The sequence below is a fragment of the Parus major genome, chromosome 2 (genome assembly GCF_001522545.3).
Source record: "Parus major isolate Abel chromosome 2, Parus_major1.1, whole genome shotgun sequence".
NCBI lineage: Eukaryota > Metazoa > Chordata > Aves > Passeriformes > Paridae > Parus > Parus major.
In genome coordinates this window covers 34255262-34273326 of record NC_031769.1, presented here as the reverse complement: position 1 = coordinate 34273326, position 18065 = coordinate 34255262, and the positions used below count along the sequence as shown (strand labels likewise).

At 38.3% G+C, this 18065-nt stretch overlaps 1 protein-coding gene across 2 annotated transcripts in view; it reads right to left on the bottom strand.

Moving 5' to 3' along the window:
* CHN2 (chimerin 2) overlaps nt 1–18065 on the bottom strand; it is a 156888-nt gene that overhangs the window by 98871 nt on the left and 39952 nt on the right. Inside the window, exon 1 of one of the 2 annotated variants that reach the window (XM_015618785.2) lies at nt 5874–5970. The exons of the other annotated variant lie outside the window; for it this stretch is intronic. Coding sequence (XP_015474271.1) covers nt 5874–5955 — 82 coding nt within the window. The 5' untranslated portion in view covers nt 5956–5970. Of the gene's footprint in view, nt 1–5873; nt 5971–18065 lie in introns of those variants that run through there. 2 annotated transcript variants of the gene reach the window in all.

Below are 18065 nucleotides of genomic sequence, written 5' to 3'. Positions count from 1 at the left end.
GCAGTTTATAATTGGTGTATTAATTCAGATGATGGGAGCTTCCCACTGAGCTGTTCTCTCCCATAAAAAATATTAAAAAATCAGCAATAGTGTGTAATTTAAATGTCAGAAAAAGCTCACAAAAGGGGTGGAGTTCTCTCTCACACAGCAATTAGACTGAAACAGTAAGCTTTTAATAACCACAATATAAATTGACAGCTATTTTGTATCTTTTCCTTTTGCCTACCACAAACTTGCTATTAGAAGCCACTGCTCTGAAGGTAGCTCATTTAGCTAGTTCTATGAATCAGGGTCATTCCAAATCGTGCTCTCTCCTGCTTTTGCTTCAGATTTCAAAACTGTATCTTTCCACTAAGAGACAGGTTATCAGTCCCTCCCTTACTTTTGTTTAATGGAGGTGTCTGTTTTACTGAAATGCAGGTGAAAGATCGTGCAAGTATATAATAATTGGGAAGTGTGACCAAGTATCAAATGAAAAATGAGTTTGAAGTAAGTGAGTTATTAGGGGCACACTCCAAAAGACCACAAGATATTTCAATTTTTTAAATCCACAGCGAAACTTGTAAAATGAAAGCATAAGGAGCCATGTTCTGTAGTTGGTGAGTGGTGTTCAGCCAGCTATGACCATCATATTGGAGCAATATTTTAAAATCTGACTCTCTATTCTGTACCGATTTTTAGATAATTGAAAGCATTAATTTTTTTTTTTTTTTTTAAATTTGGAAATTGAGAAAGAATAATCAGAGTTCTCAATAGGAATAGAAGTGAAAAAGGGAAGGGTCTTTGTACAGTTCTAGTTTTAAAACTCTCTTTAGGAGTCTAGTCTTTCTTAGGGCCCAAAAATTAGAATTAAACAAGCTCTTCCAGAGTGCCAATCCAAGAAGCTGACAGGGATCTAAGTAAGCTGATAAAAATATTCCCAATGCTTAAATATTTCCTGAGAAATATGCAAGATTTAGGAGTGCAGAGGAATAATCACACTACCTAATCTTAGACAGGTAGGTCATTTTTAATGCTGAATCACACTGAATCTATTGCCTTTGGAAGGCATTTAAGAAACTCCATAATCTAAGTGTTCTGAAAAGTTTTTTTCCCAGAGCAATAATGAAGAATTTCCTTATACAGATTATTAAAGATTTGTGTCTAATAACTAGAAAGGTAGACAATGAAAAATCATCAAAAATATCTGCATCCTTCATTATCAAAAAAATCTTTTGTACTTATTAGCTGCCATTAAATTAAATCTGGTGTCTAAAAAGTACACCCAAATGATTATTACGATTCTCTGTTTTAACACTAAGGCCAGTGTAATTAAAATCTAACACTGTCATTTTCACCTTTTCATATTTTAACCTACAAACCAGAGGCATCAAGGCATTTAAATGGGACCATCAGAGCTCTGCCTGACTGAGAGATTGGACATATTTTTAGGAATAAACACCTTACATAAGTTAAATCACATCATATTAGCAGACTTTCTATCTTACACAGGTATACTTTAGCTTCTAAGACCAGTGAGTTCCTGGCTGAAAATCAAAACCAGATAATCAGTTGGCATATCTGAGCATAGCTCTGCTGCAGTAATTTTATCACTGTTCAGGATATGGCAAACTTGTTTCTGGTTGTTTACTTACTGCATCCCAAAACTCACCCCCCACAGCCTTCCAGCCAATGATCCCTGGACTCAGCAAAGCAGTTCAGGCATGGTAAGAAAGAGCATATGACAGAAATAACCATAAGAATGCCAGAAAATGGTCACCATGAAGTATTTCAATTAGAACATTTAGGCTGAAATATTGCCAGCACATTCCCAGGTCCAGAAATTCACTCACATATTAACTGATTCCCCTTTATCTGGCTTATCAAAGGAGCCAGCACATTCCCTGAAAATTTATTAAACTTCAGTAAAGTCCAAGTCATTGCTTTTGGTAACTGTTGTTTTTGATATGAGTCATTTTATCATCTCTCTGAGCAAAGGTGCAACTGTTTGTCTGTCCAAGGATGTAAGGGGGTCCTAGTCCTGCTGTTGACTGTGGAGGCTGCTCATCAGCTTTTAGAGATCATCCCCATCTGCTCCATGTAGCCCTGCCCCTCTCTGGGTACAAAAATATAAGTGTTACTAAATACTGAAACTGCATACTCAGAATGAAATGGGAATCCAGTAATGCATCTCACTCAGCAAAGCAATGGGAATCAGAGAATTAATACTGGTAGCTTACCAAAATCACAAAATGTGTTGTATTCAACATAGGGGTTGCACTGTATGAAACACTGCAACATTTAAAATACACTTAGGTCTTCCACAAGTTTTATCAAACTAACCAACAGGTCTGTGCAAAATGTCCTGTTGCCTGGGCATAGGTGAGACAATTCCTCTTTGCATCCTGCAATGTTGGCAGTGTTTTCCCCAGAGAAACTTTGGCCAATGGCATGTCTGGTGAGGCCAACCCATGTCTCCCTAGCACTTTCATTGTCAAATTTAAACAATTCCAAACTGGTGCTCACAGAACAACTGCATGAGTGTCTCCAGCAGCACTGAAAGGACAGAATTTGTCCACCCACAATGAATAAAGGAAGATGCAACTGCAGCCTGGATAATACCCCAGTTTCCTACTTTGCAAATTTTAAAGATGCAGACAGCACAAGAATACTGTATTTAAGTGTCTTAGAACACATGAAATTTCTTTACATGCTATAAGTAAATCAAATAGAGTGGAAGCAGTAATTCCTATGTAAAAATGGATTGCTTCTGTGTAATCTGAGACAGGCTGGTTATTTTTACATAAATAAATGACAAAGGAAGGAGAAAGCACAATTTTTCTCAGTAACTTTTCTGAAATTGTTCTTCACCCCTGTAAAAATAACAAAATTTGTTTCTTACCTCACTTATCTTACAGAAAGACTCAGAAGATGGTAAAGGTAGTGCTTAAAAGCACATCCATCATATCTTTGATCATAAAATCAGTCAGTAAGGAAAAAAATACCCTCTTCCATCCTGTTATTTTTAAAGATACACCCAATTGCCACAATTTTGAACAAACGTTCTAACTCATCCCCCTAAAACACTTTGTGTAAGGACAATTAATTATGAATAAGGTTATGGTTTTGGCACAACAGTATTTAATATATTTCATTGCAAAGGCTCAGGGAAAAGAAGCAATAGTCATCAAAAGTTCTGCAAATGTATTTGCTGTAAGCTTCCAGGAGGTAAATAATAAACAATATTCAATACAATACCATTAAGCAAGTACACTTTCGACTGTGATTTATACCCTGAATGATGAAGTTCAGACATCAAATATCCTCATTTTTTTTTCCTGTGGGCCAAAATCAGCAGCTGATCTATATGATCCAGCACAGTCTTCCCTTTAAACAGCAAATGAGTCAGAATTCTTTAAATGCCATAGCATAACCACAGCCTTGATGATGAAACCTGGCCAAATGCAAGGCAGAATTACAGAAGCTGTTTTGTCCTTGTACCCAAGCTCCCCGGGCTCACATGGAGGTACCAGTACTCTGGCAGACCAGTACCCATGAACACAAAAAAAGATGCCTTCCGTCACATGTTTCCCAGTAATGAAACCAAGGAGAGCTTTGTTCTTCTGATAACATACTGATCTTCATCCAAGCAAGGTTCACATTCAAGCATTTCATTACTCCCGAGGGACAAACATGTGTCTGCATGCTTAGAGACTCAAAACTGACTAATGTTTCTCTGGAGCACAGAGGAGAGAACAAAACAAATTCAAGCCTTTCCTTTGGAAAGATTTGGCAAATCTCCAAAGCAAAATGATGCTATTTTTTAAGCTAAGGGGAAGGGTTGGTGCCAAGCAAGAACTGCAAGTTTTAGTAACAACTGCTGCTCTGCAGTTCTGCTCTCATCCTGGGAGACACGAAAGATGGGTAAAAAGATGAGCTAATACACTCATGTCCAACATCACCAGAGCTAGGATGGGTATTTCATCTTGGAAACACACCAATACTTGTGTATCTTCTTCAAAAAAGTTTTTCCTGCTTTTCCTGAATGTCTGTTATATCATAGGGGAAAGCCTGTCAGAGCTTGTCAGATCATTCTAGTAGCAAAACTTCCCAAAATGCACGTTTCCTTGAGAGCCCAGAGAATAAGTTTGCTTGCTTGTTGTCTGAGTTTATTGGCAACATCAGTTGTAACTAATGACTGAGACAGTGTGCTGCCCAACAACCCATTCCAAAGGAAGCTGAGGTTTTGCCAGGTCTTTGCTTAATTTTGTCAATATTATTTGATGCTCACAAGGCATGAGCACTGTGTCAGCTTTGTGGACCAAGAACTACAAAAGTATTCAACAGCTGCAAAATATACATTTATTTTAAACTTTTACTTTTTGTTCTTATTATTTTCAAGGATAGTTAAAGGTATACCAATCTGAGAGAGTAAATATGCCTGCTTATGACAGCAGAAAATAGACCTGAATATTAAAAAGAAACACATCCCAAGAGGCAAGGGCGGTGAGACTTAAATCCAATTTGCAAGATAAAAGCTAACCAGACCACTTACTATTGCCATCTGATAGCATTCAATATTGCTTGAAATTCATTAATAGGCTAGGTAGTGTAAGTACAGTGCATGTACACAAATTTAATTCTATTAATTTCTACATTAGAAAAATCTAGTGAAAGAGGAGGAGAATAATTATAAGGCAGTCTTACCAATCTGTGGAAAAGCATAGAAAAACCAGTCTAAACCTCAGAAGAATAATTATCCCATGAGACTCCCACCTCCTGGGAGTGCCCATTATTGTGCTAGAAGAACATAAAACTGACAGCTATTCAGAAAGACCTCCAGAGCAATTTCAGCTTAGCTCTACTGCTTATCTTACCTTGTCATCTTTTTAAGCTATCTATAAGCTTCCAGCTAACTTACCAATATTGTATTTTATTTTTACAAGCAAGCAATAAATGCTTCTTTTATAGCATATACTTTGCTTAACAGTGCAAATGTTGGAAAAATGCTTATGAATCTTAAATAAACGGTCATTCAAATTTAAACAGCTTTATAGAGTAATCATATTTCATTTAGATCTGCCTACTAACTGCTGATTGCTCAGTCAGATTAGGTGGAACTCTAAATGAAAGAGAAGCAAAGCATTTTATTATCATCAAATATTCCCATTATGGCAGCATTGGGAACCCAAAATCAGGTTTGGTGTTATGTCCAACTGCTAACAAGTACAGTTTAAAAATAAAACACAGCAGTCGCTGACCTAAAAGTGCTTGTGATTATAGTGTGTGGCAAGCATCCAACAGATAAGAGGAAAAGAGATGGAGAAGGAATAGGGTAACTGGAGTGCTATCCATGTCAGCCATAAGTACCAGTCACAGCATCCTCCCCTAACTATTAAGAGAGTAGTTTCATCTGAATGTAATGAAAAGATAACTAGAAAACAGAAGAAGATATAAAAAAAGAGAAAGTAAAAAAAATAGGCAGCACAGAGCATCACATAAATACAATAACAATAACTTAGGATAAGCTGATTTATTATTACATGAGACAGGTTTGCTTACAAATGTTGTGAAAAAATGGTGGAGATTTAGTTTCTTCTGAGAACACAAGGAAAAACAACCTCAATAAATTTATATTACATTTTTATAGAAGTGGCACATCACATAAATAATAGAATTATTTTGGATCAAGGTTTTATAATAACCTATCTCTACTGAAGAGTGAATTATTCCAAAGCAAACTGCAGCTCACCCTGGGCACATCCTTCCCCACTTAAGGTGCAACAGAGAACAGCAGCTGACTTCACTGTATTTTCAAAGACATGCCTATAGCCTATTGCTCAGCAGTTTGATTTCAGTGCATCATTTCATCTGATGCCAGTCAATTTACTTACACTGCTGCTGTGCAACCTGCACTCCAGAGTCCCCAAATGGTAAACATTTTCGACTGATAAATGCTTCTTTTCTGAACCTCATTTATTGTCTAGAAGAACCACATTTCCTCCCAGCTTCTCACTCATTAGGCTCCAAGACTTTGTCCCCAGTGGAATGAGGAGACTGGATTTGAGAGCAGTCATGTATATCTGATGAGGTCCACGAGGCACCCGATTGGTGCCGTTAGACAGTGAAATTCAGGAGAATGCCAAGCTCTGCCGCAGGCGACTGACGATGACATAACCCTTGGATAGGAGGAGATGTGAAACAGGAGCTTCCATCAAGCAACCCACTGGTTGTGCACAAAAGTACTGGAAGAATATTAACATGAGGTGGTCCCTCATGATCATTAGCTGCAAATCACACATCCCCAAAAAATGCATTGCAGGCACTTCTAATACAGCAGGAGAGCCTTGTACAAATGCTGTTCTCAAAACACTCACATGAAAATGCTTCAGTGTTTTTATAACAACGAAAGAAATGACTGATTTGGTGCCAAAATGGTTTGATACCATCTCTGAAGAAAGGCTTTACAGCTCTTATGATTTCTCTTAAAACAGTTTCAACTTTAAGCTACAATGTCCTTCAAAGTACAAGCGTCTTTTTGTACACGTTCCAACAAGGATTTCAGAGTTGAGCCCTGACTGCTCCTGCTGTTCTACTGAAGTGTTATTTTTTTGCATATCCTAGACTGGTGCACTATATTCCTGCACTATTTATTCTGCATCTCAATTATTATATTTATTGTCTTCTGGACAATAGGCAACAAATCCTTGCATGGTTTACTTTAAAAGTGGCACAAATATATATTAGCTAAAAATTTATCAGAAAGTGATAGGTGGGAATAAAGTAGCATAATAAGTACTAAAGAAACATCTCCTAAGAGGTAAAGAATGAATGCAGCCTACAGCTGAGACCTCCATGATGTTTAAACTCAATAAAAAATTTTATATCAGAGATTGCCAAACTTTGATTTATAAAATTACAACTGCTCCATGGATTTCAGTAGGGTGAGAGAGATTTATTTCAGCCAAAGAGCTGTCCAGACATATATAAGCATTGTGAGCTCAGAAATCCCAGTGGTCACGGTGTTAAACTGCAGATGGTTCTTACATTCTTTTGGTAAGCTCAGTACCAGTGACTGCAATATATTGTACTTACCTTTATCCATTATAATAATTTTATTCATGCACTATATAATGCTAACCAGAGCCTGCCACTCTCATTACCCCTTACAGTCCAGGACTCTTGCCACAGAAAGGGCACTTGATCTTTGCATGTCCAGGTCAACAGAAGTACTCTCCTCTGACAGTATTTTCATGTACTGCTAAAGCAGCAAAGATGAAAAGCACCTATGGAACTACAGAAGTCTATTCATCAAACTCTACACTGGACAAACACAGATTCCACCTGTGAGCATTGAAAGAAGTGTCCATCCTGATGGAATAAAAAAACCCAAACAATTATTAAAAACCTCTTTAAAAGCTAACCTATAAACCTACCAATATCGCAAAATAGAAGCAGCATCAAACAATTTTTGTTTCAAATCCATTTTAAATCCAATTCCTTCATCCTTAAATATTAGCAAGGTAACCTTATTTTAGAACAGAAATCTGAATCTTTACCTATAATCAAAATAAAAGACAGCACACCTGATCAAACACCAGTGATGTGCAATCAGGTTCAGAAATGGAAGTGTTTTCAATGACTGTATCTCCTAATGTAGGTAAAAAATTTAGTGAAGTCCAAATTTTTTTTTCTGAATATGCTCATATATATTTACCAGCATATGGATACAATGGATTTTCTCTACCATTTCTACTTATTATTATAATTTTTACATGTATGATCAGTGTGCTACATCCCTCTCACATGCTCCCTACAACTTTTTTGATCCCTTATAGTTTCACTGGATTTTTCATAGTATATGAATCATTAAGTTTTCTTCTCTCATTGCACTGACTTCCAAAATAAATTTTGTGGTTTAATCAATTTTTTATTCAGAGTTTCATGGGTTCAGCTAGACAAAAGACAAACCAGTGACACACTTCAGGGATGTAATAGGAGGGAACACCCTGACATCTAGAAATTATAAAAAGAATGGTTTGCAGTTAAAGGACAGTACCAAATCGTCAGACACTGAGTTCAGTTTTTCTCTCTTGCAAATGCTCCCTGTGTTATGCTCCATTGCTATAAGAGAGAAAAACTTCCTCTCTGACCTTTCCTGGGAAAGGACCCACCTTACTCCAAGTCTTGTGCAACAGCAGAATCCCTGCTCAAATCTGGCCTGAAGACATCACCACAAAACGAGCCATAAATACATCTGCCTCAGCAGGACACATTTCAGAAACAAGCAGCTCTCTACAGCAGAAAAACAGACAGGGAGAGTGAAGTAAACAAACCCAGTCTTCAATGCAAAGTTCAGTGGATTGGATATTTCTAATCCGACAAAAATAACCCTGTGGTGCTGCAGTGCTCCAATCAGTGCACAGAAATCCATAGCAGCTCTTGAGAGCACCATTGAAGAGGGGCACAGGGAAGGAAATTGCTGTTGTATTATGAATCAAAACGTGTCTCAGAAGCTTTCATCCAACATTCCTGAACAGAGATCTCCATAGCAGTCAGCAAAAGCTGGATTCCCTTCCTCCACTCTGGTTTTATCTGCAACCCTGTCATGGTAGAGGAAGTAAGAGCCTGAGGGTGTGGGTGTGGAAGGAAATGAAGAAGGAGCTTGAGCTGGGATAGAGTTAGTTTTCCTCCTTAGTAGCTTGTACAGTGCTGTTTTGGATTCAGGGTGGGAATAATGTTGGTAAAACACTGCTGTCCAAAGCTGGCTAAAGGGACATTTCCCACATGCTCAGTATGTGAACTGGGGAGAACGGGCAAGGGGCTGCCAATGACTGGTGCCACATTCCAACAAGTGATGGCTCCACATCTGCTCAAAGCACAGCAGAAGGGTGAGCAGGAGAGAAGGAAAGCAGCTAAGGAAACCACCTGCCTTGATTCCCTGCCCTCACTGTGGCCCTGTGAGAGGAGCTGCCTGTCTGTGTGGGCTGGCAATGCACCAGCACTGCACAGTGCAGAAGAATCTGCTGGTTCACACCTGCATCTCCCAGCTACCCTCTAACCAAGTGCTTTAATGTGGTTTTGGCTCTCTTGTACAACTTGTTCTGGACAAAAAGAGCAGGTCAGGTTAGGCAAACCTGCTGCTGAATACTTACCTTGGTAGCTCTTTATTTATTTTTAGTACCATAGTGGGCCTTGGTGGGCACCACTGCCTTTTGGGCTCATCCCATAAGTGCTTCTGTGTGCTGGACTGGTCCCATGTCAGCACCTCCTTCTGAGAGCCTTCAGTTCTGACTGCTGAGGTGTTTTCAGCCAGCAGCTTCACTTCATCAAACAATTATTATCACTCTGAGTACTCTTTTCATTAGCCAAACATTTCTCTACACTTTTTAAAGCTGAAACCACCACTTCTACTTAATAGAACAGCAATTAACTTGAAATACTTGGCTTTTTACTGCAATGCATCACTTTTTCCCAGTCTGATATGCTAATAAAAATTGTATGCTAACATAATGTATAAAATATCATCTCTGATTTTAAACTAAACCAAAATTTATCAGCTCCAGCAGTGCAATACTGATCTACCCAATGAATATTAATGTAATAACTTAGGTAGCAGACTCTTTTGACATCAGGGAATTAAATCAGAATGGAGCAGACCGTACAATGCACTAAAGAAAAATCTCAGTTTTTCTGTTTCAATAGAATTTCAATTCTACTCAATCCTGAATGAAGCTCCATACTGAAAAGTAAACTTGAAATTATAAGGTATTTTTTGCTACCTGTCAGCTCTCATACCCCATAAAATATTCCATCGACCCCCCAGTAAACAAACTAATTGTCAATCTTGCAAACAACAGTCCCAAGTCCTTTCATTTCTTCTAAGGCATCATTAGCAATTATAGGATGCTGGCAGGACAAATTGCATTCTCAGTTATATCTCTACAACCCACCTCTCTCCTGCTTGTGTTCTTAATCCTTACCCACTTCCACTGAAAATGCAAATCTTTGCAATTATGACTGTAGGGATAATGGTACAACATTACTGCAGTAAAAATGCCCATTTACCTCAACAGTGCTTAAACTCCAAGCCTTGCATTGGCACGGATAAATATAAATTAACTGCAATGTTTAAATGCTTAGGCTAATATTGAGTAACCACCACCCAAAACCAAGACAGCAAACAGCACTGCTAAACTCCATAAGGAGTTACACCCATCCATTTCATCTGAAAAAGGAAGCTGATGCAATGCAAGATGACATGAGAAAGTGATGATTGATTTAGTTCCTCATGAATAACAAAGTACTCCCTATCTCCACAAAGAAGCAGATAAGTGCAGGAAGTAACTGAAGTACAAACAGAGACAAAAGTTACCAGCTAATAAAAAACAAAAAAATCCCCCCTCCCAACCCAGAAATCATCTAAGAATGGTGGGACAGACAGAAATATCCAGGGAAAAAAAGCTTAATCTTAAACAGCTGTACAGCTCAGGTGTCTTTTCTAATTTCAAGTAGTGCACTTTTTCCTTCTGTTCAAACTGGACAAGGACATGTTCTACCTTACCCACTTCTAAAACTCACTGTTATATATCCAATTCCAACTCTATTCATTATTCATTTACTGATTTGGAATTTCATCTCGCAAACAAGCTGTTATTGAAAATCTTTCGAGAAGTGTCTCTTGTGACCTTTGAGATGTCTTCTTAAAAAAAACATAATTCTGAAACACAATTGTGCAGCAGACCTTGCACACTGATGTCTCATTGAGTAAACTTAATTAAGGTCAAAGTCAACTGCTCTTTTGTTGCTTTGATAATAGAAAAGAACCCAGGAATAAGCCATTTCAGCTTGAATAAGAAATACAATTAGTGAAATAGTGGATATTTGTTTGTCATTAATGCATTACAAAAGACATCCACTCAAAGTTTGACTTGAAAAGCTTTCACGACATTATTTATCTATCCATCCTATTGACAATTTGTAGTTACTGATAAAATGTACTAGAAAACACATTCACTCAAACTAAATATGTATAAAAGAAAGGAAAAAATATCAAGATGTAAAAGTCATGAGAACAAAGAGGTGGCAATACTAAGGCAAGACAAACTGCCTGTCTCAGCTGACAGAGTTTCCAAAGAATGTGAGAGCAGGACAACAAAACTGAAGGAGATTTCTTCCTCCATGTCACCATCAGAGCTCCATCACACCCACTCACTCTGAAGTACTTTGGACATAAACAATTCTGTGGCATACATCAGTATCCATATAGAAAAACCATGGGCAAAGTTTTATGTATGCACTGCTTTACTTTAACTTTAAAATACAGATTTGTATCAAGATTGTACCATTATCTGGGCTCTGAAGTAAAAAATAGACAGGTTCACTTCCTATATTTCAATTTTATGACACTTTAACTGCACTGAATTAAAAAATGGTAGCACTGTAGTGTAACTGCAAAAGTATTATATTGAACTAGAGCAATTCCTCTGAACAACATGGCCATTTACAGCAGTATCCCAATATAATACATATTTATAACAGAGTACCTGCTGAGATAAATTAGTCATACTGCAAATAGCCATCAGGGATATGGAAAGTAATAGTTTCTCATGACCTGTTACATGTGTATAAAAGCAAGTGACTGAAATGATGTAAATATTGAGATGGTATCTTTAGCTGGCACTCCTCTGCCCTGGAGGGAGAGCAACGGGAGCGCCGTCTGTGCACTCACAGCTCCCCGGCGCTTCAGTGGACACCCAAGGTACAGGCACACATCCTCTCCAACAAGGAGCTCTGCTGGTTAAAAAGGCACCAGAGGAGGATAAACACATTGCTCGGTCACTAGGGGTTAACATCAGGAAGGTCAAAGGTCAGTCACAGCTGAATTAGCAAAGGGAAACAAGAAGGGCTTCTGCAAGCAGTGCCAGCAGCAAAAGGAAGTTCAGGGGAAATGTAGGCCCAGAGATTACTGGAGCAGAATCACAATGTGGAAAAACTTGCTTCCAGACCCCTGCACGGAGCACTACAGGTTTAGAAAGTTTGGGCAGCTGGCAGTTCATAAGTTACTGGTTAGGGACTCATCAGCAAAATTCAATGAACTTATTCAAACACCTGGGACTGGAGGGGATTCGCCCAGGAGTGCCAAAAGAGTTGGGTGATGTGATTGTGTGGCCATTGTGTATGAGAAAATGCACACGATCAGAGTAAGTCCCCAGAGCTGGAAAAGGACTGGCATGTCTCTTTTACAAAAAGCAAGGAGGAGGACCAAGAGAACATCAAGTCAGTCAGCCTCATCTCAGTCCTTGTACAGAAAGGAAACATATTCCAGACACATGAAGGACAAGAAGGCAATCAACAGGACTCATGCTTTATGAAGCTGACTGCTTTCTGTAACAAAAATAACCTGCTCTGGGGATGAGGAGAGAGAGGTGGATACAACATATCTCAGCTCATTACACTTTTTGACATTGTGACTCTCCCACACTCACTCGAGAGTTGAGGATGTAAGGGCCAGAACAGATTCCTAGGTCTGGAATCCAACTGGTTGGTTGGACAGATGGTCCTGAGAGGACTTTACTGCTCTGGTAATCAGCAAAGCACTGCAGTATCAGTAGCAGGCCGATAATATTCAGTATCTTCATCAACTTGAGCAATAAAAACAGACTCCTCAGCAACTTTGTGGACAATTGTAAATTACTTTTTAGCTCAATCTCTCCCTAAGAGATTCAGCTGAGAATCCAGTGAGGTCCCAATACTCCTTAAAGTGAGGACTGGGACAACAGAAACTTCATCATGTTCAACTACAAGTGTGAAGTTTGGTTTTTGAGCAGACTAAATCCATACATCACTGAAGCTTGGAAATTGACTGCTTGTGTAGCAGCCCTGCTGAAATGACCTGGAGGTCATGGTGCACTCCAAATAAATAGGAACCAACAGTGTGCCTTCTTCACAAACAATACAAACGCCACACAGAAGGCATGTGACCCACAATGAAAGGTTAAGGGAGCTGGGCTTTGTTAGTGTGGCAAAGGGAAGGTCAAGAGGCAATCTAATAGCAGCCTACAATGGTTTAAAGAGTTTCTGGAGTGCTGACAGACCCAAATTTACTTTGGTTGTAGCAGAAATACAACAAGTGGTAAATATCATAAAATACAGCTTAGATGCTTCAGATTTGACAAATGTGATAAATAAAATTCTAGGCAGCAGTGGAACAGGCTCCCAGTGGGATGGTGTAACACTGATTCTTGGATGTTTTCAAGACTAAGCTGGACAAAAACCAGGTTCATCAGACATAGTGCTGGAAATGGTTTTGATTCAGTACTTCCAAAGGCCTCTTCTATCCAATATTCTTATAATTTAATGAAAAGATTATTACCACTCACTCACATAGCCCTCCTGCCAGACCATAGAATTATAGAATCATTGAAGTTAGAAAAATCCACCAAGATCACCAGGTCCAACCTGAGATACCTCAGCCCACAAAAGTGCATCAGGTAGGGTTAAACACAGACGTGTTTTTCCAGGCTGCATAAATTAACCAAGCTTGTTTTGGATAGAACAAGGTCAGGAAACATCTTCAATAAGCATATCTGTGGGAAGATCTGAGAAAATAGTTACTTGTAGCACTACAGCCATGATAAGAAATCGAGGATGGGCTGGAAAAAAAGCTGCAACATGTTTCAGAGTTGGCAATAGCTGCTGTTTAAGTAGCTGTACACTTCTTAGCTCCTGCCAGGATTGCTCTCTACACAGCAGGAAATCTACACCTTCATTACCTCCCCACAGTGGCTCTACAAACAGCTGCAAGAAGTTTTGTGTCTTGTCCTCTTGTTTCCTGATTTCCAACCAAACAGGGAGGTCCAGCTCACTGCCCTTCTCAAACAGTGAAACTCATCACATTTGGAGTTTAAAATTTATTACACTACATCCATGCAGAAATTCCAACCATACTGACACTGTCCCAACATCTCAGCCAAAGGTCTCCAATAAAAGCAGTTTAAAAGCTGATTAACACAATCCAATTAGCTGATTAGTCAAGATCCAATGCATGTAAGTATACAGAGTGCAAAGCTAGTAAATGGTGTCATGGCAGTGGATAAAGAGGTAAGAACTGTCAAAACTTTAGCTAATAGCTTCTGATGGTGTGACACTGGCAGAATTAAAACAGTGGCTGAAACCCTGTCAGAAGTCACAAAGAATTAATCACAGACAACACAATGATGTTGTGTTCAGTATATTCTTTCCAAAGATGATAAAATCAACACTACCTTTTGCCTGAATCTGCCAACAAGATGAAGGGTCAGACTGGCATGTCATTTATACTTATTTAAAACTTAAAAGGTTAATCTGATCTACTTTCCACCACACTTTAGATAGACCTGTGTGTTGAGACACCTGGACACAAACCCACTAATTACTGGTAAGCTGGTAACCAAACTGGTTTGGTTCCTCTGTCAGGTCTCAGACTGTCCAAAGACTATGTCTGGACAGAGTGAGCACAACAAAATGTTTCTAGGGGTTTGTCTCAACCTAGCCACCTAGAAGTCATGCATCTAGGTCTCAGCTAACAATTTTGGCTACTTTAAATACCAGTCTAAAGAGAAGATTCCAGGTGTGTTTGAGCCCTGTACAAGATGGATGGAACAAACCCCTCTTTCACTCCCTTCTCCCACCAGAGGAGCTACATCTCTCCACTTCTGCCATGGGGAAGAAGCCACTTCAGAACATTCTGACAAGTGGTCCATAATGGGGGAAGTTTTGAGAGGATTTTCATCTCTACAGCACAGAATCTGCTTATGTGACTGTGTGCTGAAAGAGAAGATAGAAAATAAAGATTAGATAAAAATATTGTTAAACTAAATTTTTCAGCCTCTTGGAAGTGTGATTCCGAAGCCAAGAATGTATCTTCTAAGGTTATGAAGAGATCCTGAACATGCTCATGCATAAAGGAGGTGCAGAACACATATATGCACATGCACAACCTTATCTATGTTGCTCAGAGAAAGGTTGCACTTTCAATTGTCTGAAACTGAAATGCTGCTCCCCATGTCAATGAAGAGAATGCTTATTGAGAAAAGACCTCATGGGATCAGTTTCAAACTGATCTCTGAGGAGTGCAAAATTTACCCCTCAAGAGTTATAATTTATGTGAAATCACTACTGGAAAATTAATTTCCAATCCACAATATAAAATTTTGATATATATTTTGCTGTTGCTATGTATCCAAGCTTCCTATTAACATTATGGCCTCTAAAAAAATGCCAAAGGAACCAAATGCACCTAATGAAAAGAAGACCCCCAAAATACCTCCTGCAGCTCAGATCCACTATCTATACATGCTATATAATACACTCTATGTATTTTATTAATTAGATGTTGGTTGTTGTGTAGCTCTGCTTAAAAATGAACCGAATCTGTACTTATTTCACCTAAGAATTCTTTCAATCATATCAGACCCACTATCTGTAGTTTATAAATTAGATGCTGGTTGTCGTGTAGCTCTGCTTAAAAATTAAATGCATCTGTACTTATCTCACCTAAGATTTCTTTCAACCATATTTAAAACAAAGGTAGGAAATGGAAACAGAATTGTAAATAATTAAAATCATTTCTTTGACAGAGAGACAGGAAACCACTGTTTTAGTTTCTAAATCCTGAGTTTAAGGAGTTCCCTTCATGAGGAACACTGGCTCATTTTTTAGTGGGCACATGATTCAACAAAGAAAATGGAAAAAGGGTGAGAGTAAATGGCAATTAGCAACACCAATTTTTTTATTGGAACTTTTTTTTTCCTCAAATGAACAGTGACAATAATTAAGCTTTACTTTTTCCTTTCATGTGCTACTCATTTGTTGAAGATGCTCTCCTCTCCATTCCCAGGTCTGCAGAAGGTCAGGCTACTCTCCCACAGATGGCTCTAGAAACTGGAACAGTCACACAACTCATCAGAACCCATAAATAAAGTCATTATCAAATTTTGGCCATTCCCCAGACTGGATACTTGGGGCTGGATTTGTGGCACAGTTTTTATTTTATTTTCCAAGTGGAAACCGTTAGTGAAATAAAATTCACCTCCCTGTAGCTTATTCTACAGGCCAGAGAGGTAAATAAAGGGAAATGCATACTTCTCCTAAAAAGCCATTCAGCTTTCAAAGCCCTGCTAATGATAGGGAAGGAAATAGAAGATTATTCTCATTCATGACCCAAACTTAGCTTTAAAGACTAGGATGGTAAAAATAAGAAAAAAATTACAAGCTGCTTCACTTTACACGTAACATAGTAAATCTTTGGAGCAAGAAAAAAATACAAAAAATACAAAACTAGAGCACTGCACCTCACTTGGAATCAAATACCATGTATTACTGACAGCTTCTTCCAGACCCATCTAACATTTCTTGCTATGTCCTTAAGTTTTCTAGTCCTTTTTGTAGAGATCAGTGTGCAAGGGGAAGAGGTCAAGACTCGGAGCAGATACCATTAAAAGTCTGACAAGGTACAGAATGTGTAAGACCATGATTTTCTCCTGCAACTGAGCATGGTTAAAGTCGAGGGTATTTACCCCTTCCCAAAACTAAAGCTGAATACAAAAACACAGCACCGCATTTAATTACAGCACTTAGATCTTTCTGGGGAGGGTGCTAATGATCAGGTATTTTGTACTTCAAGCTATGTCCCCCACCTAGGAGGCATCAGCTGTACTCCCTCAATTGACCTTTCCCTGCAGCTACTTTAAAAAAAATAAAATGAAATGATATTTTAAAAATCACTATAGCTGCTGCACTGCTACCCAAGCATCTTCCTCATTCCTAAAATTAGTGCAGTTAATGATACACCTCAAATTCCTACAACCTTTCCTGAAAGCCTCCTTCAGAAGAAAATTAATTCAGAATAAAAAGTAACATTTAAAAAATGTCTTGCAGTTGCTCTAACAATAATCAGTATTATTTTTGTAGCCATTTAACCCTAAAATACCATTTGAAACATTTTTGTCTAACTCTTAGGAAAAGCCCATCTTCCTCCTGCTTTCCCTTCTGCAATCCTGAGATAATCCTAAAGCCATAAACTTTTAGAAAAATAGCATCACACACTTTGCTCTGCATCCACATGGCCACTGCCATTCATTCAATTCAAGAAAAGCAAATAATTATTGTGAATTGCAAAGAAAACTGTATTTTAACCCTTCCTATATTGGCTTTTCAGCACTGTTTGCCTACCACCATTTTCAGTATCATGTGTGTACTAATTAATAATGCTGCTTTACAAATAAAAGTGTTGTGAGATGGTAAGAGATTTAAAAGACAAACATAACATGTAAGACTGAGGCAAGTTTGTGACTAATTCTCATCATGAGTTTAACCATGGCATCACTTTAGCACTCAAATAGGTCGGTGTGGAGAACTGGCACTGTAACTTTAATTGCATATATAGGCTTCTTGTGGATAAGTTGCTACGTTACTGTCTTCAGTCAAAGTGATCTGGTCATTTTACTGAGTTTCATAGGACACCAGGCCTGAGATTACATAATTTACATAATAATACATAATTTACATTACCAGGCCTGAGATTACATAATTTACATAATAAAATAACATCTTTATTTTTCTTACTATTTTAATGAAATACACCTTTTTGGGAGATGTTCAGTTTTGACTGGAAGAAATCAAGGGATAGACACTGTACCATCTCCTCACTCATTCATCATTTCTCATATTTAATTGAGTACCTAAAGTACCTAAAGTACTTTGACTTTATCTTGTTTCTGTTTATGACTATGACTCATTTTCCACTGAATTAAAGAAGCCTTTAGCACTCCATATCTCTTCTGTGGAGGAATTTGTATGGTGTAATCTAGTTCTCCCTCAAATTCCTTTATGACAAAATAAGCCTGATATCTTTTTTTACATTTATTATATAAGACTCATTCATTACTCAGACCCTATCTCTGGTGTCCCTCTTGTTACCTTTCACAACCTCCTTTTTGAAGGGGATGAGGATTGACTCAGTGCCCTACAACCAGCTGTACCAGGGACATGCATACTGGAAGTCATCAGTCTGTTCCTGATAGATACTGCCCTACCTACATGTT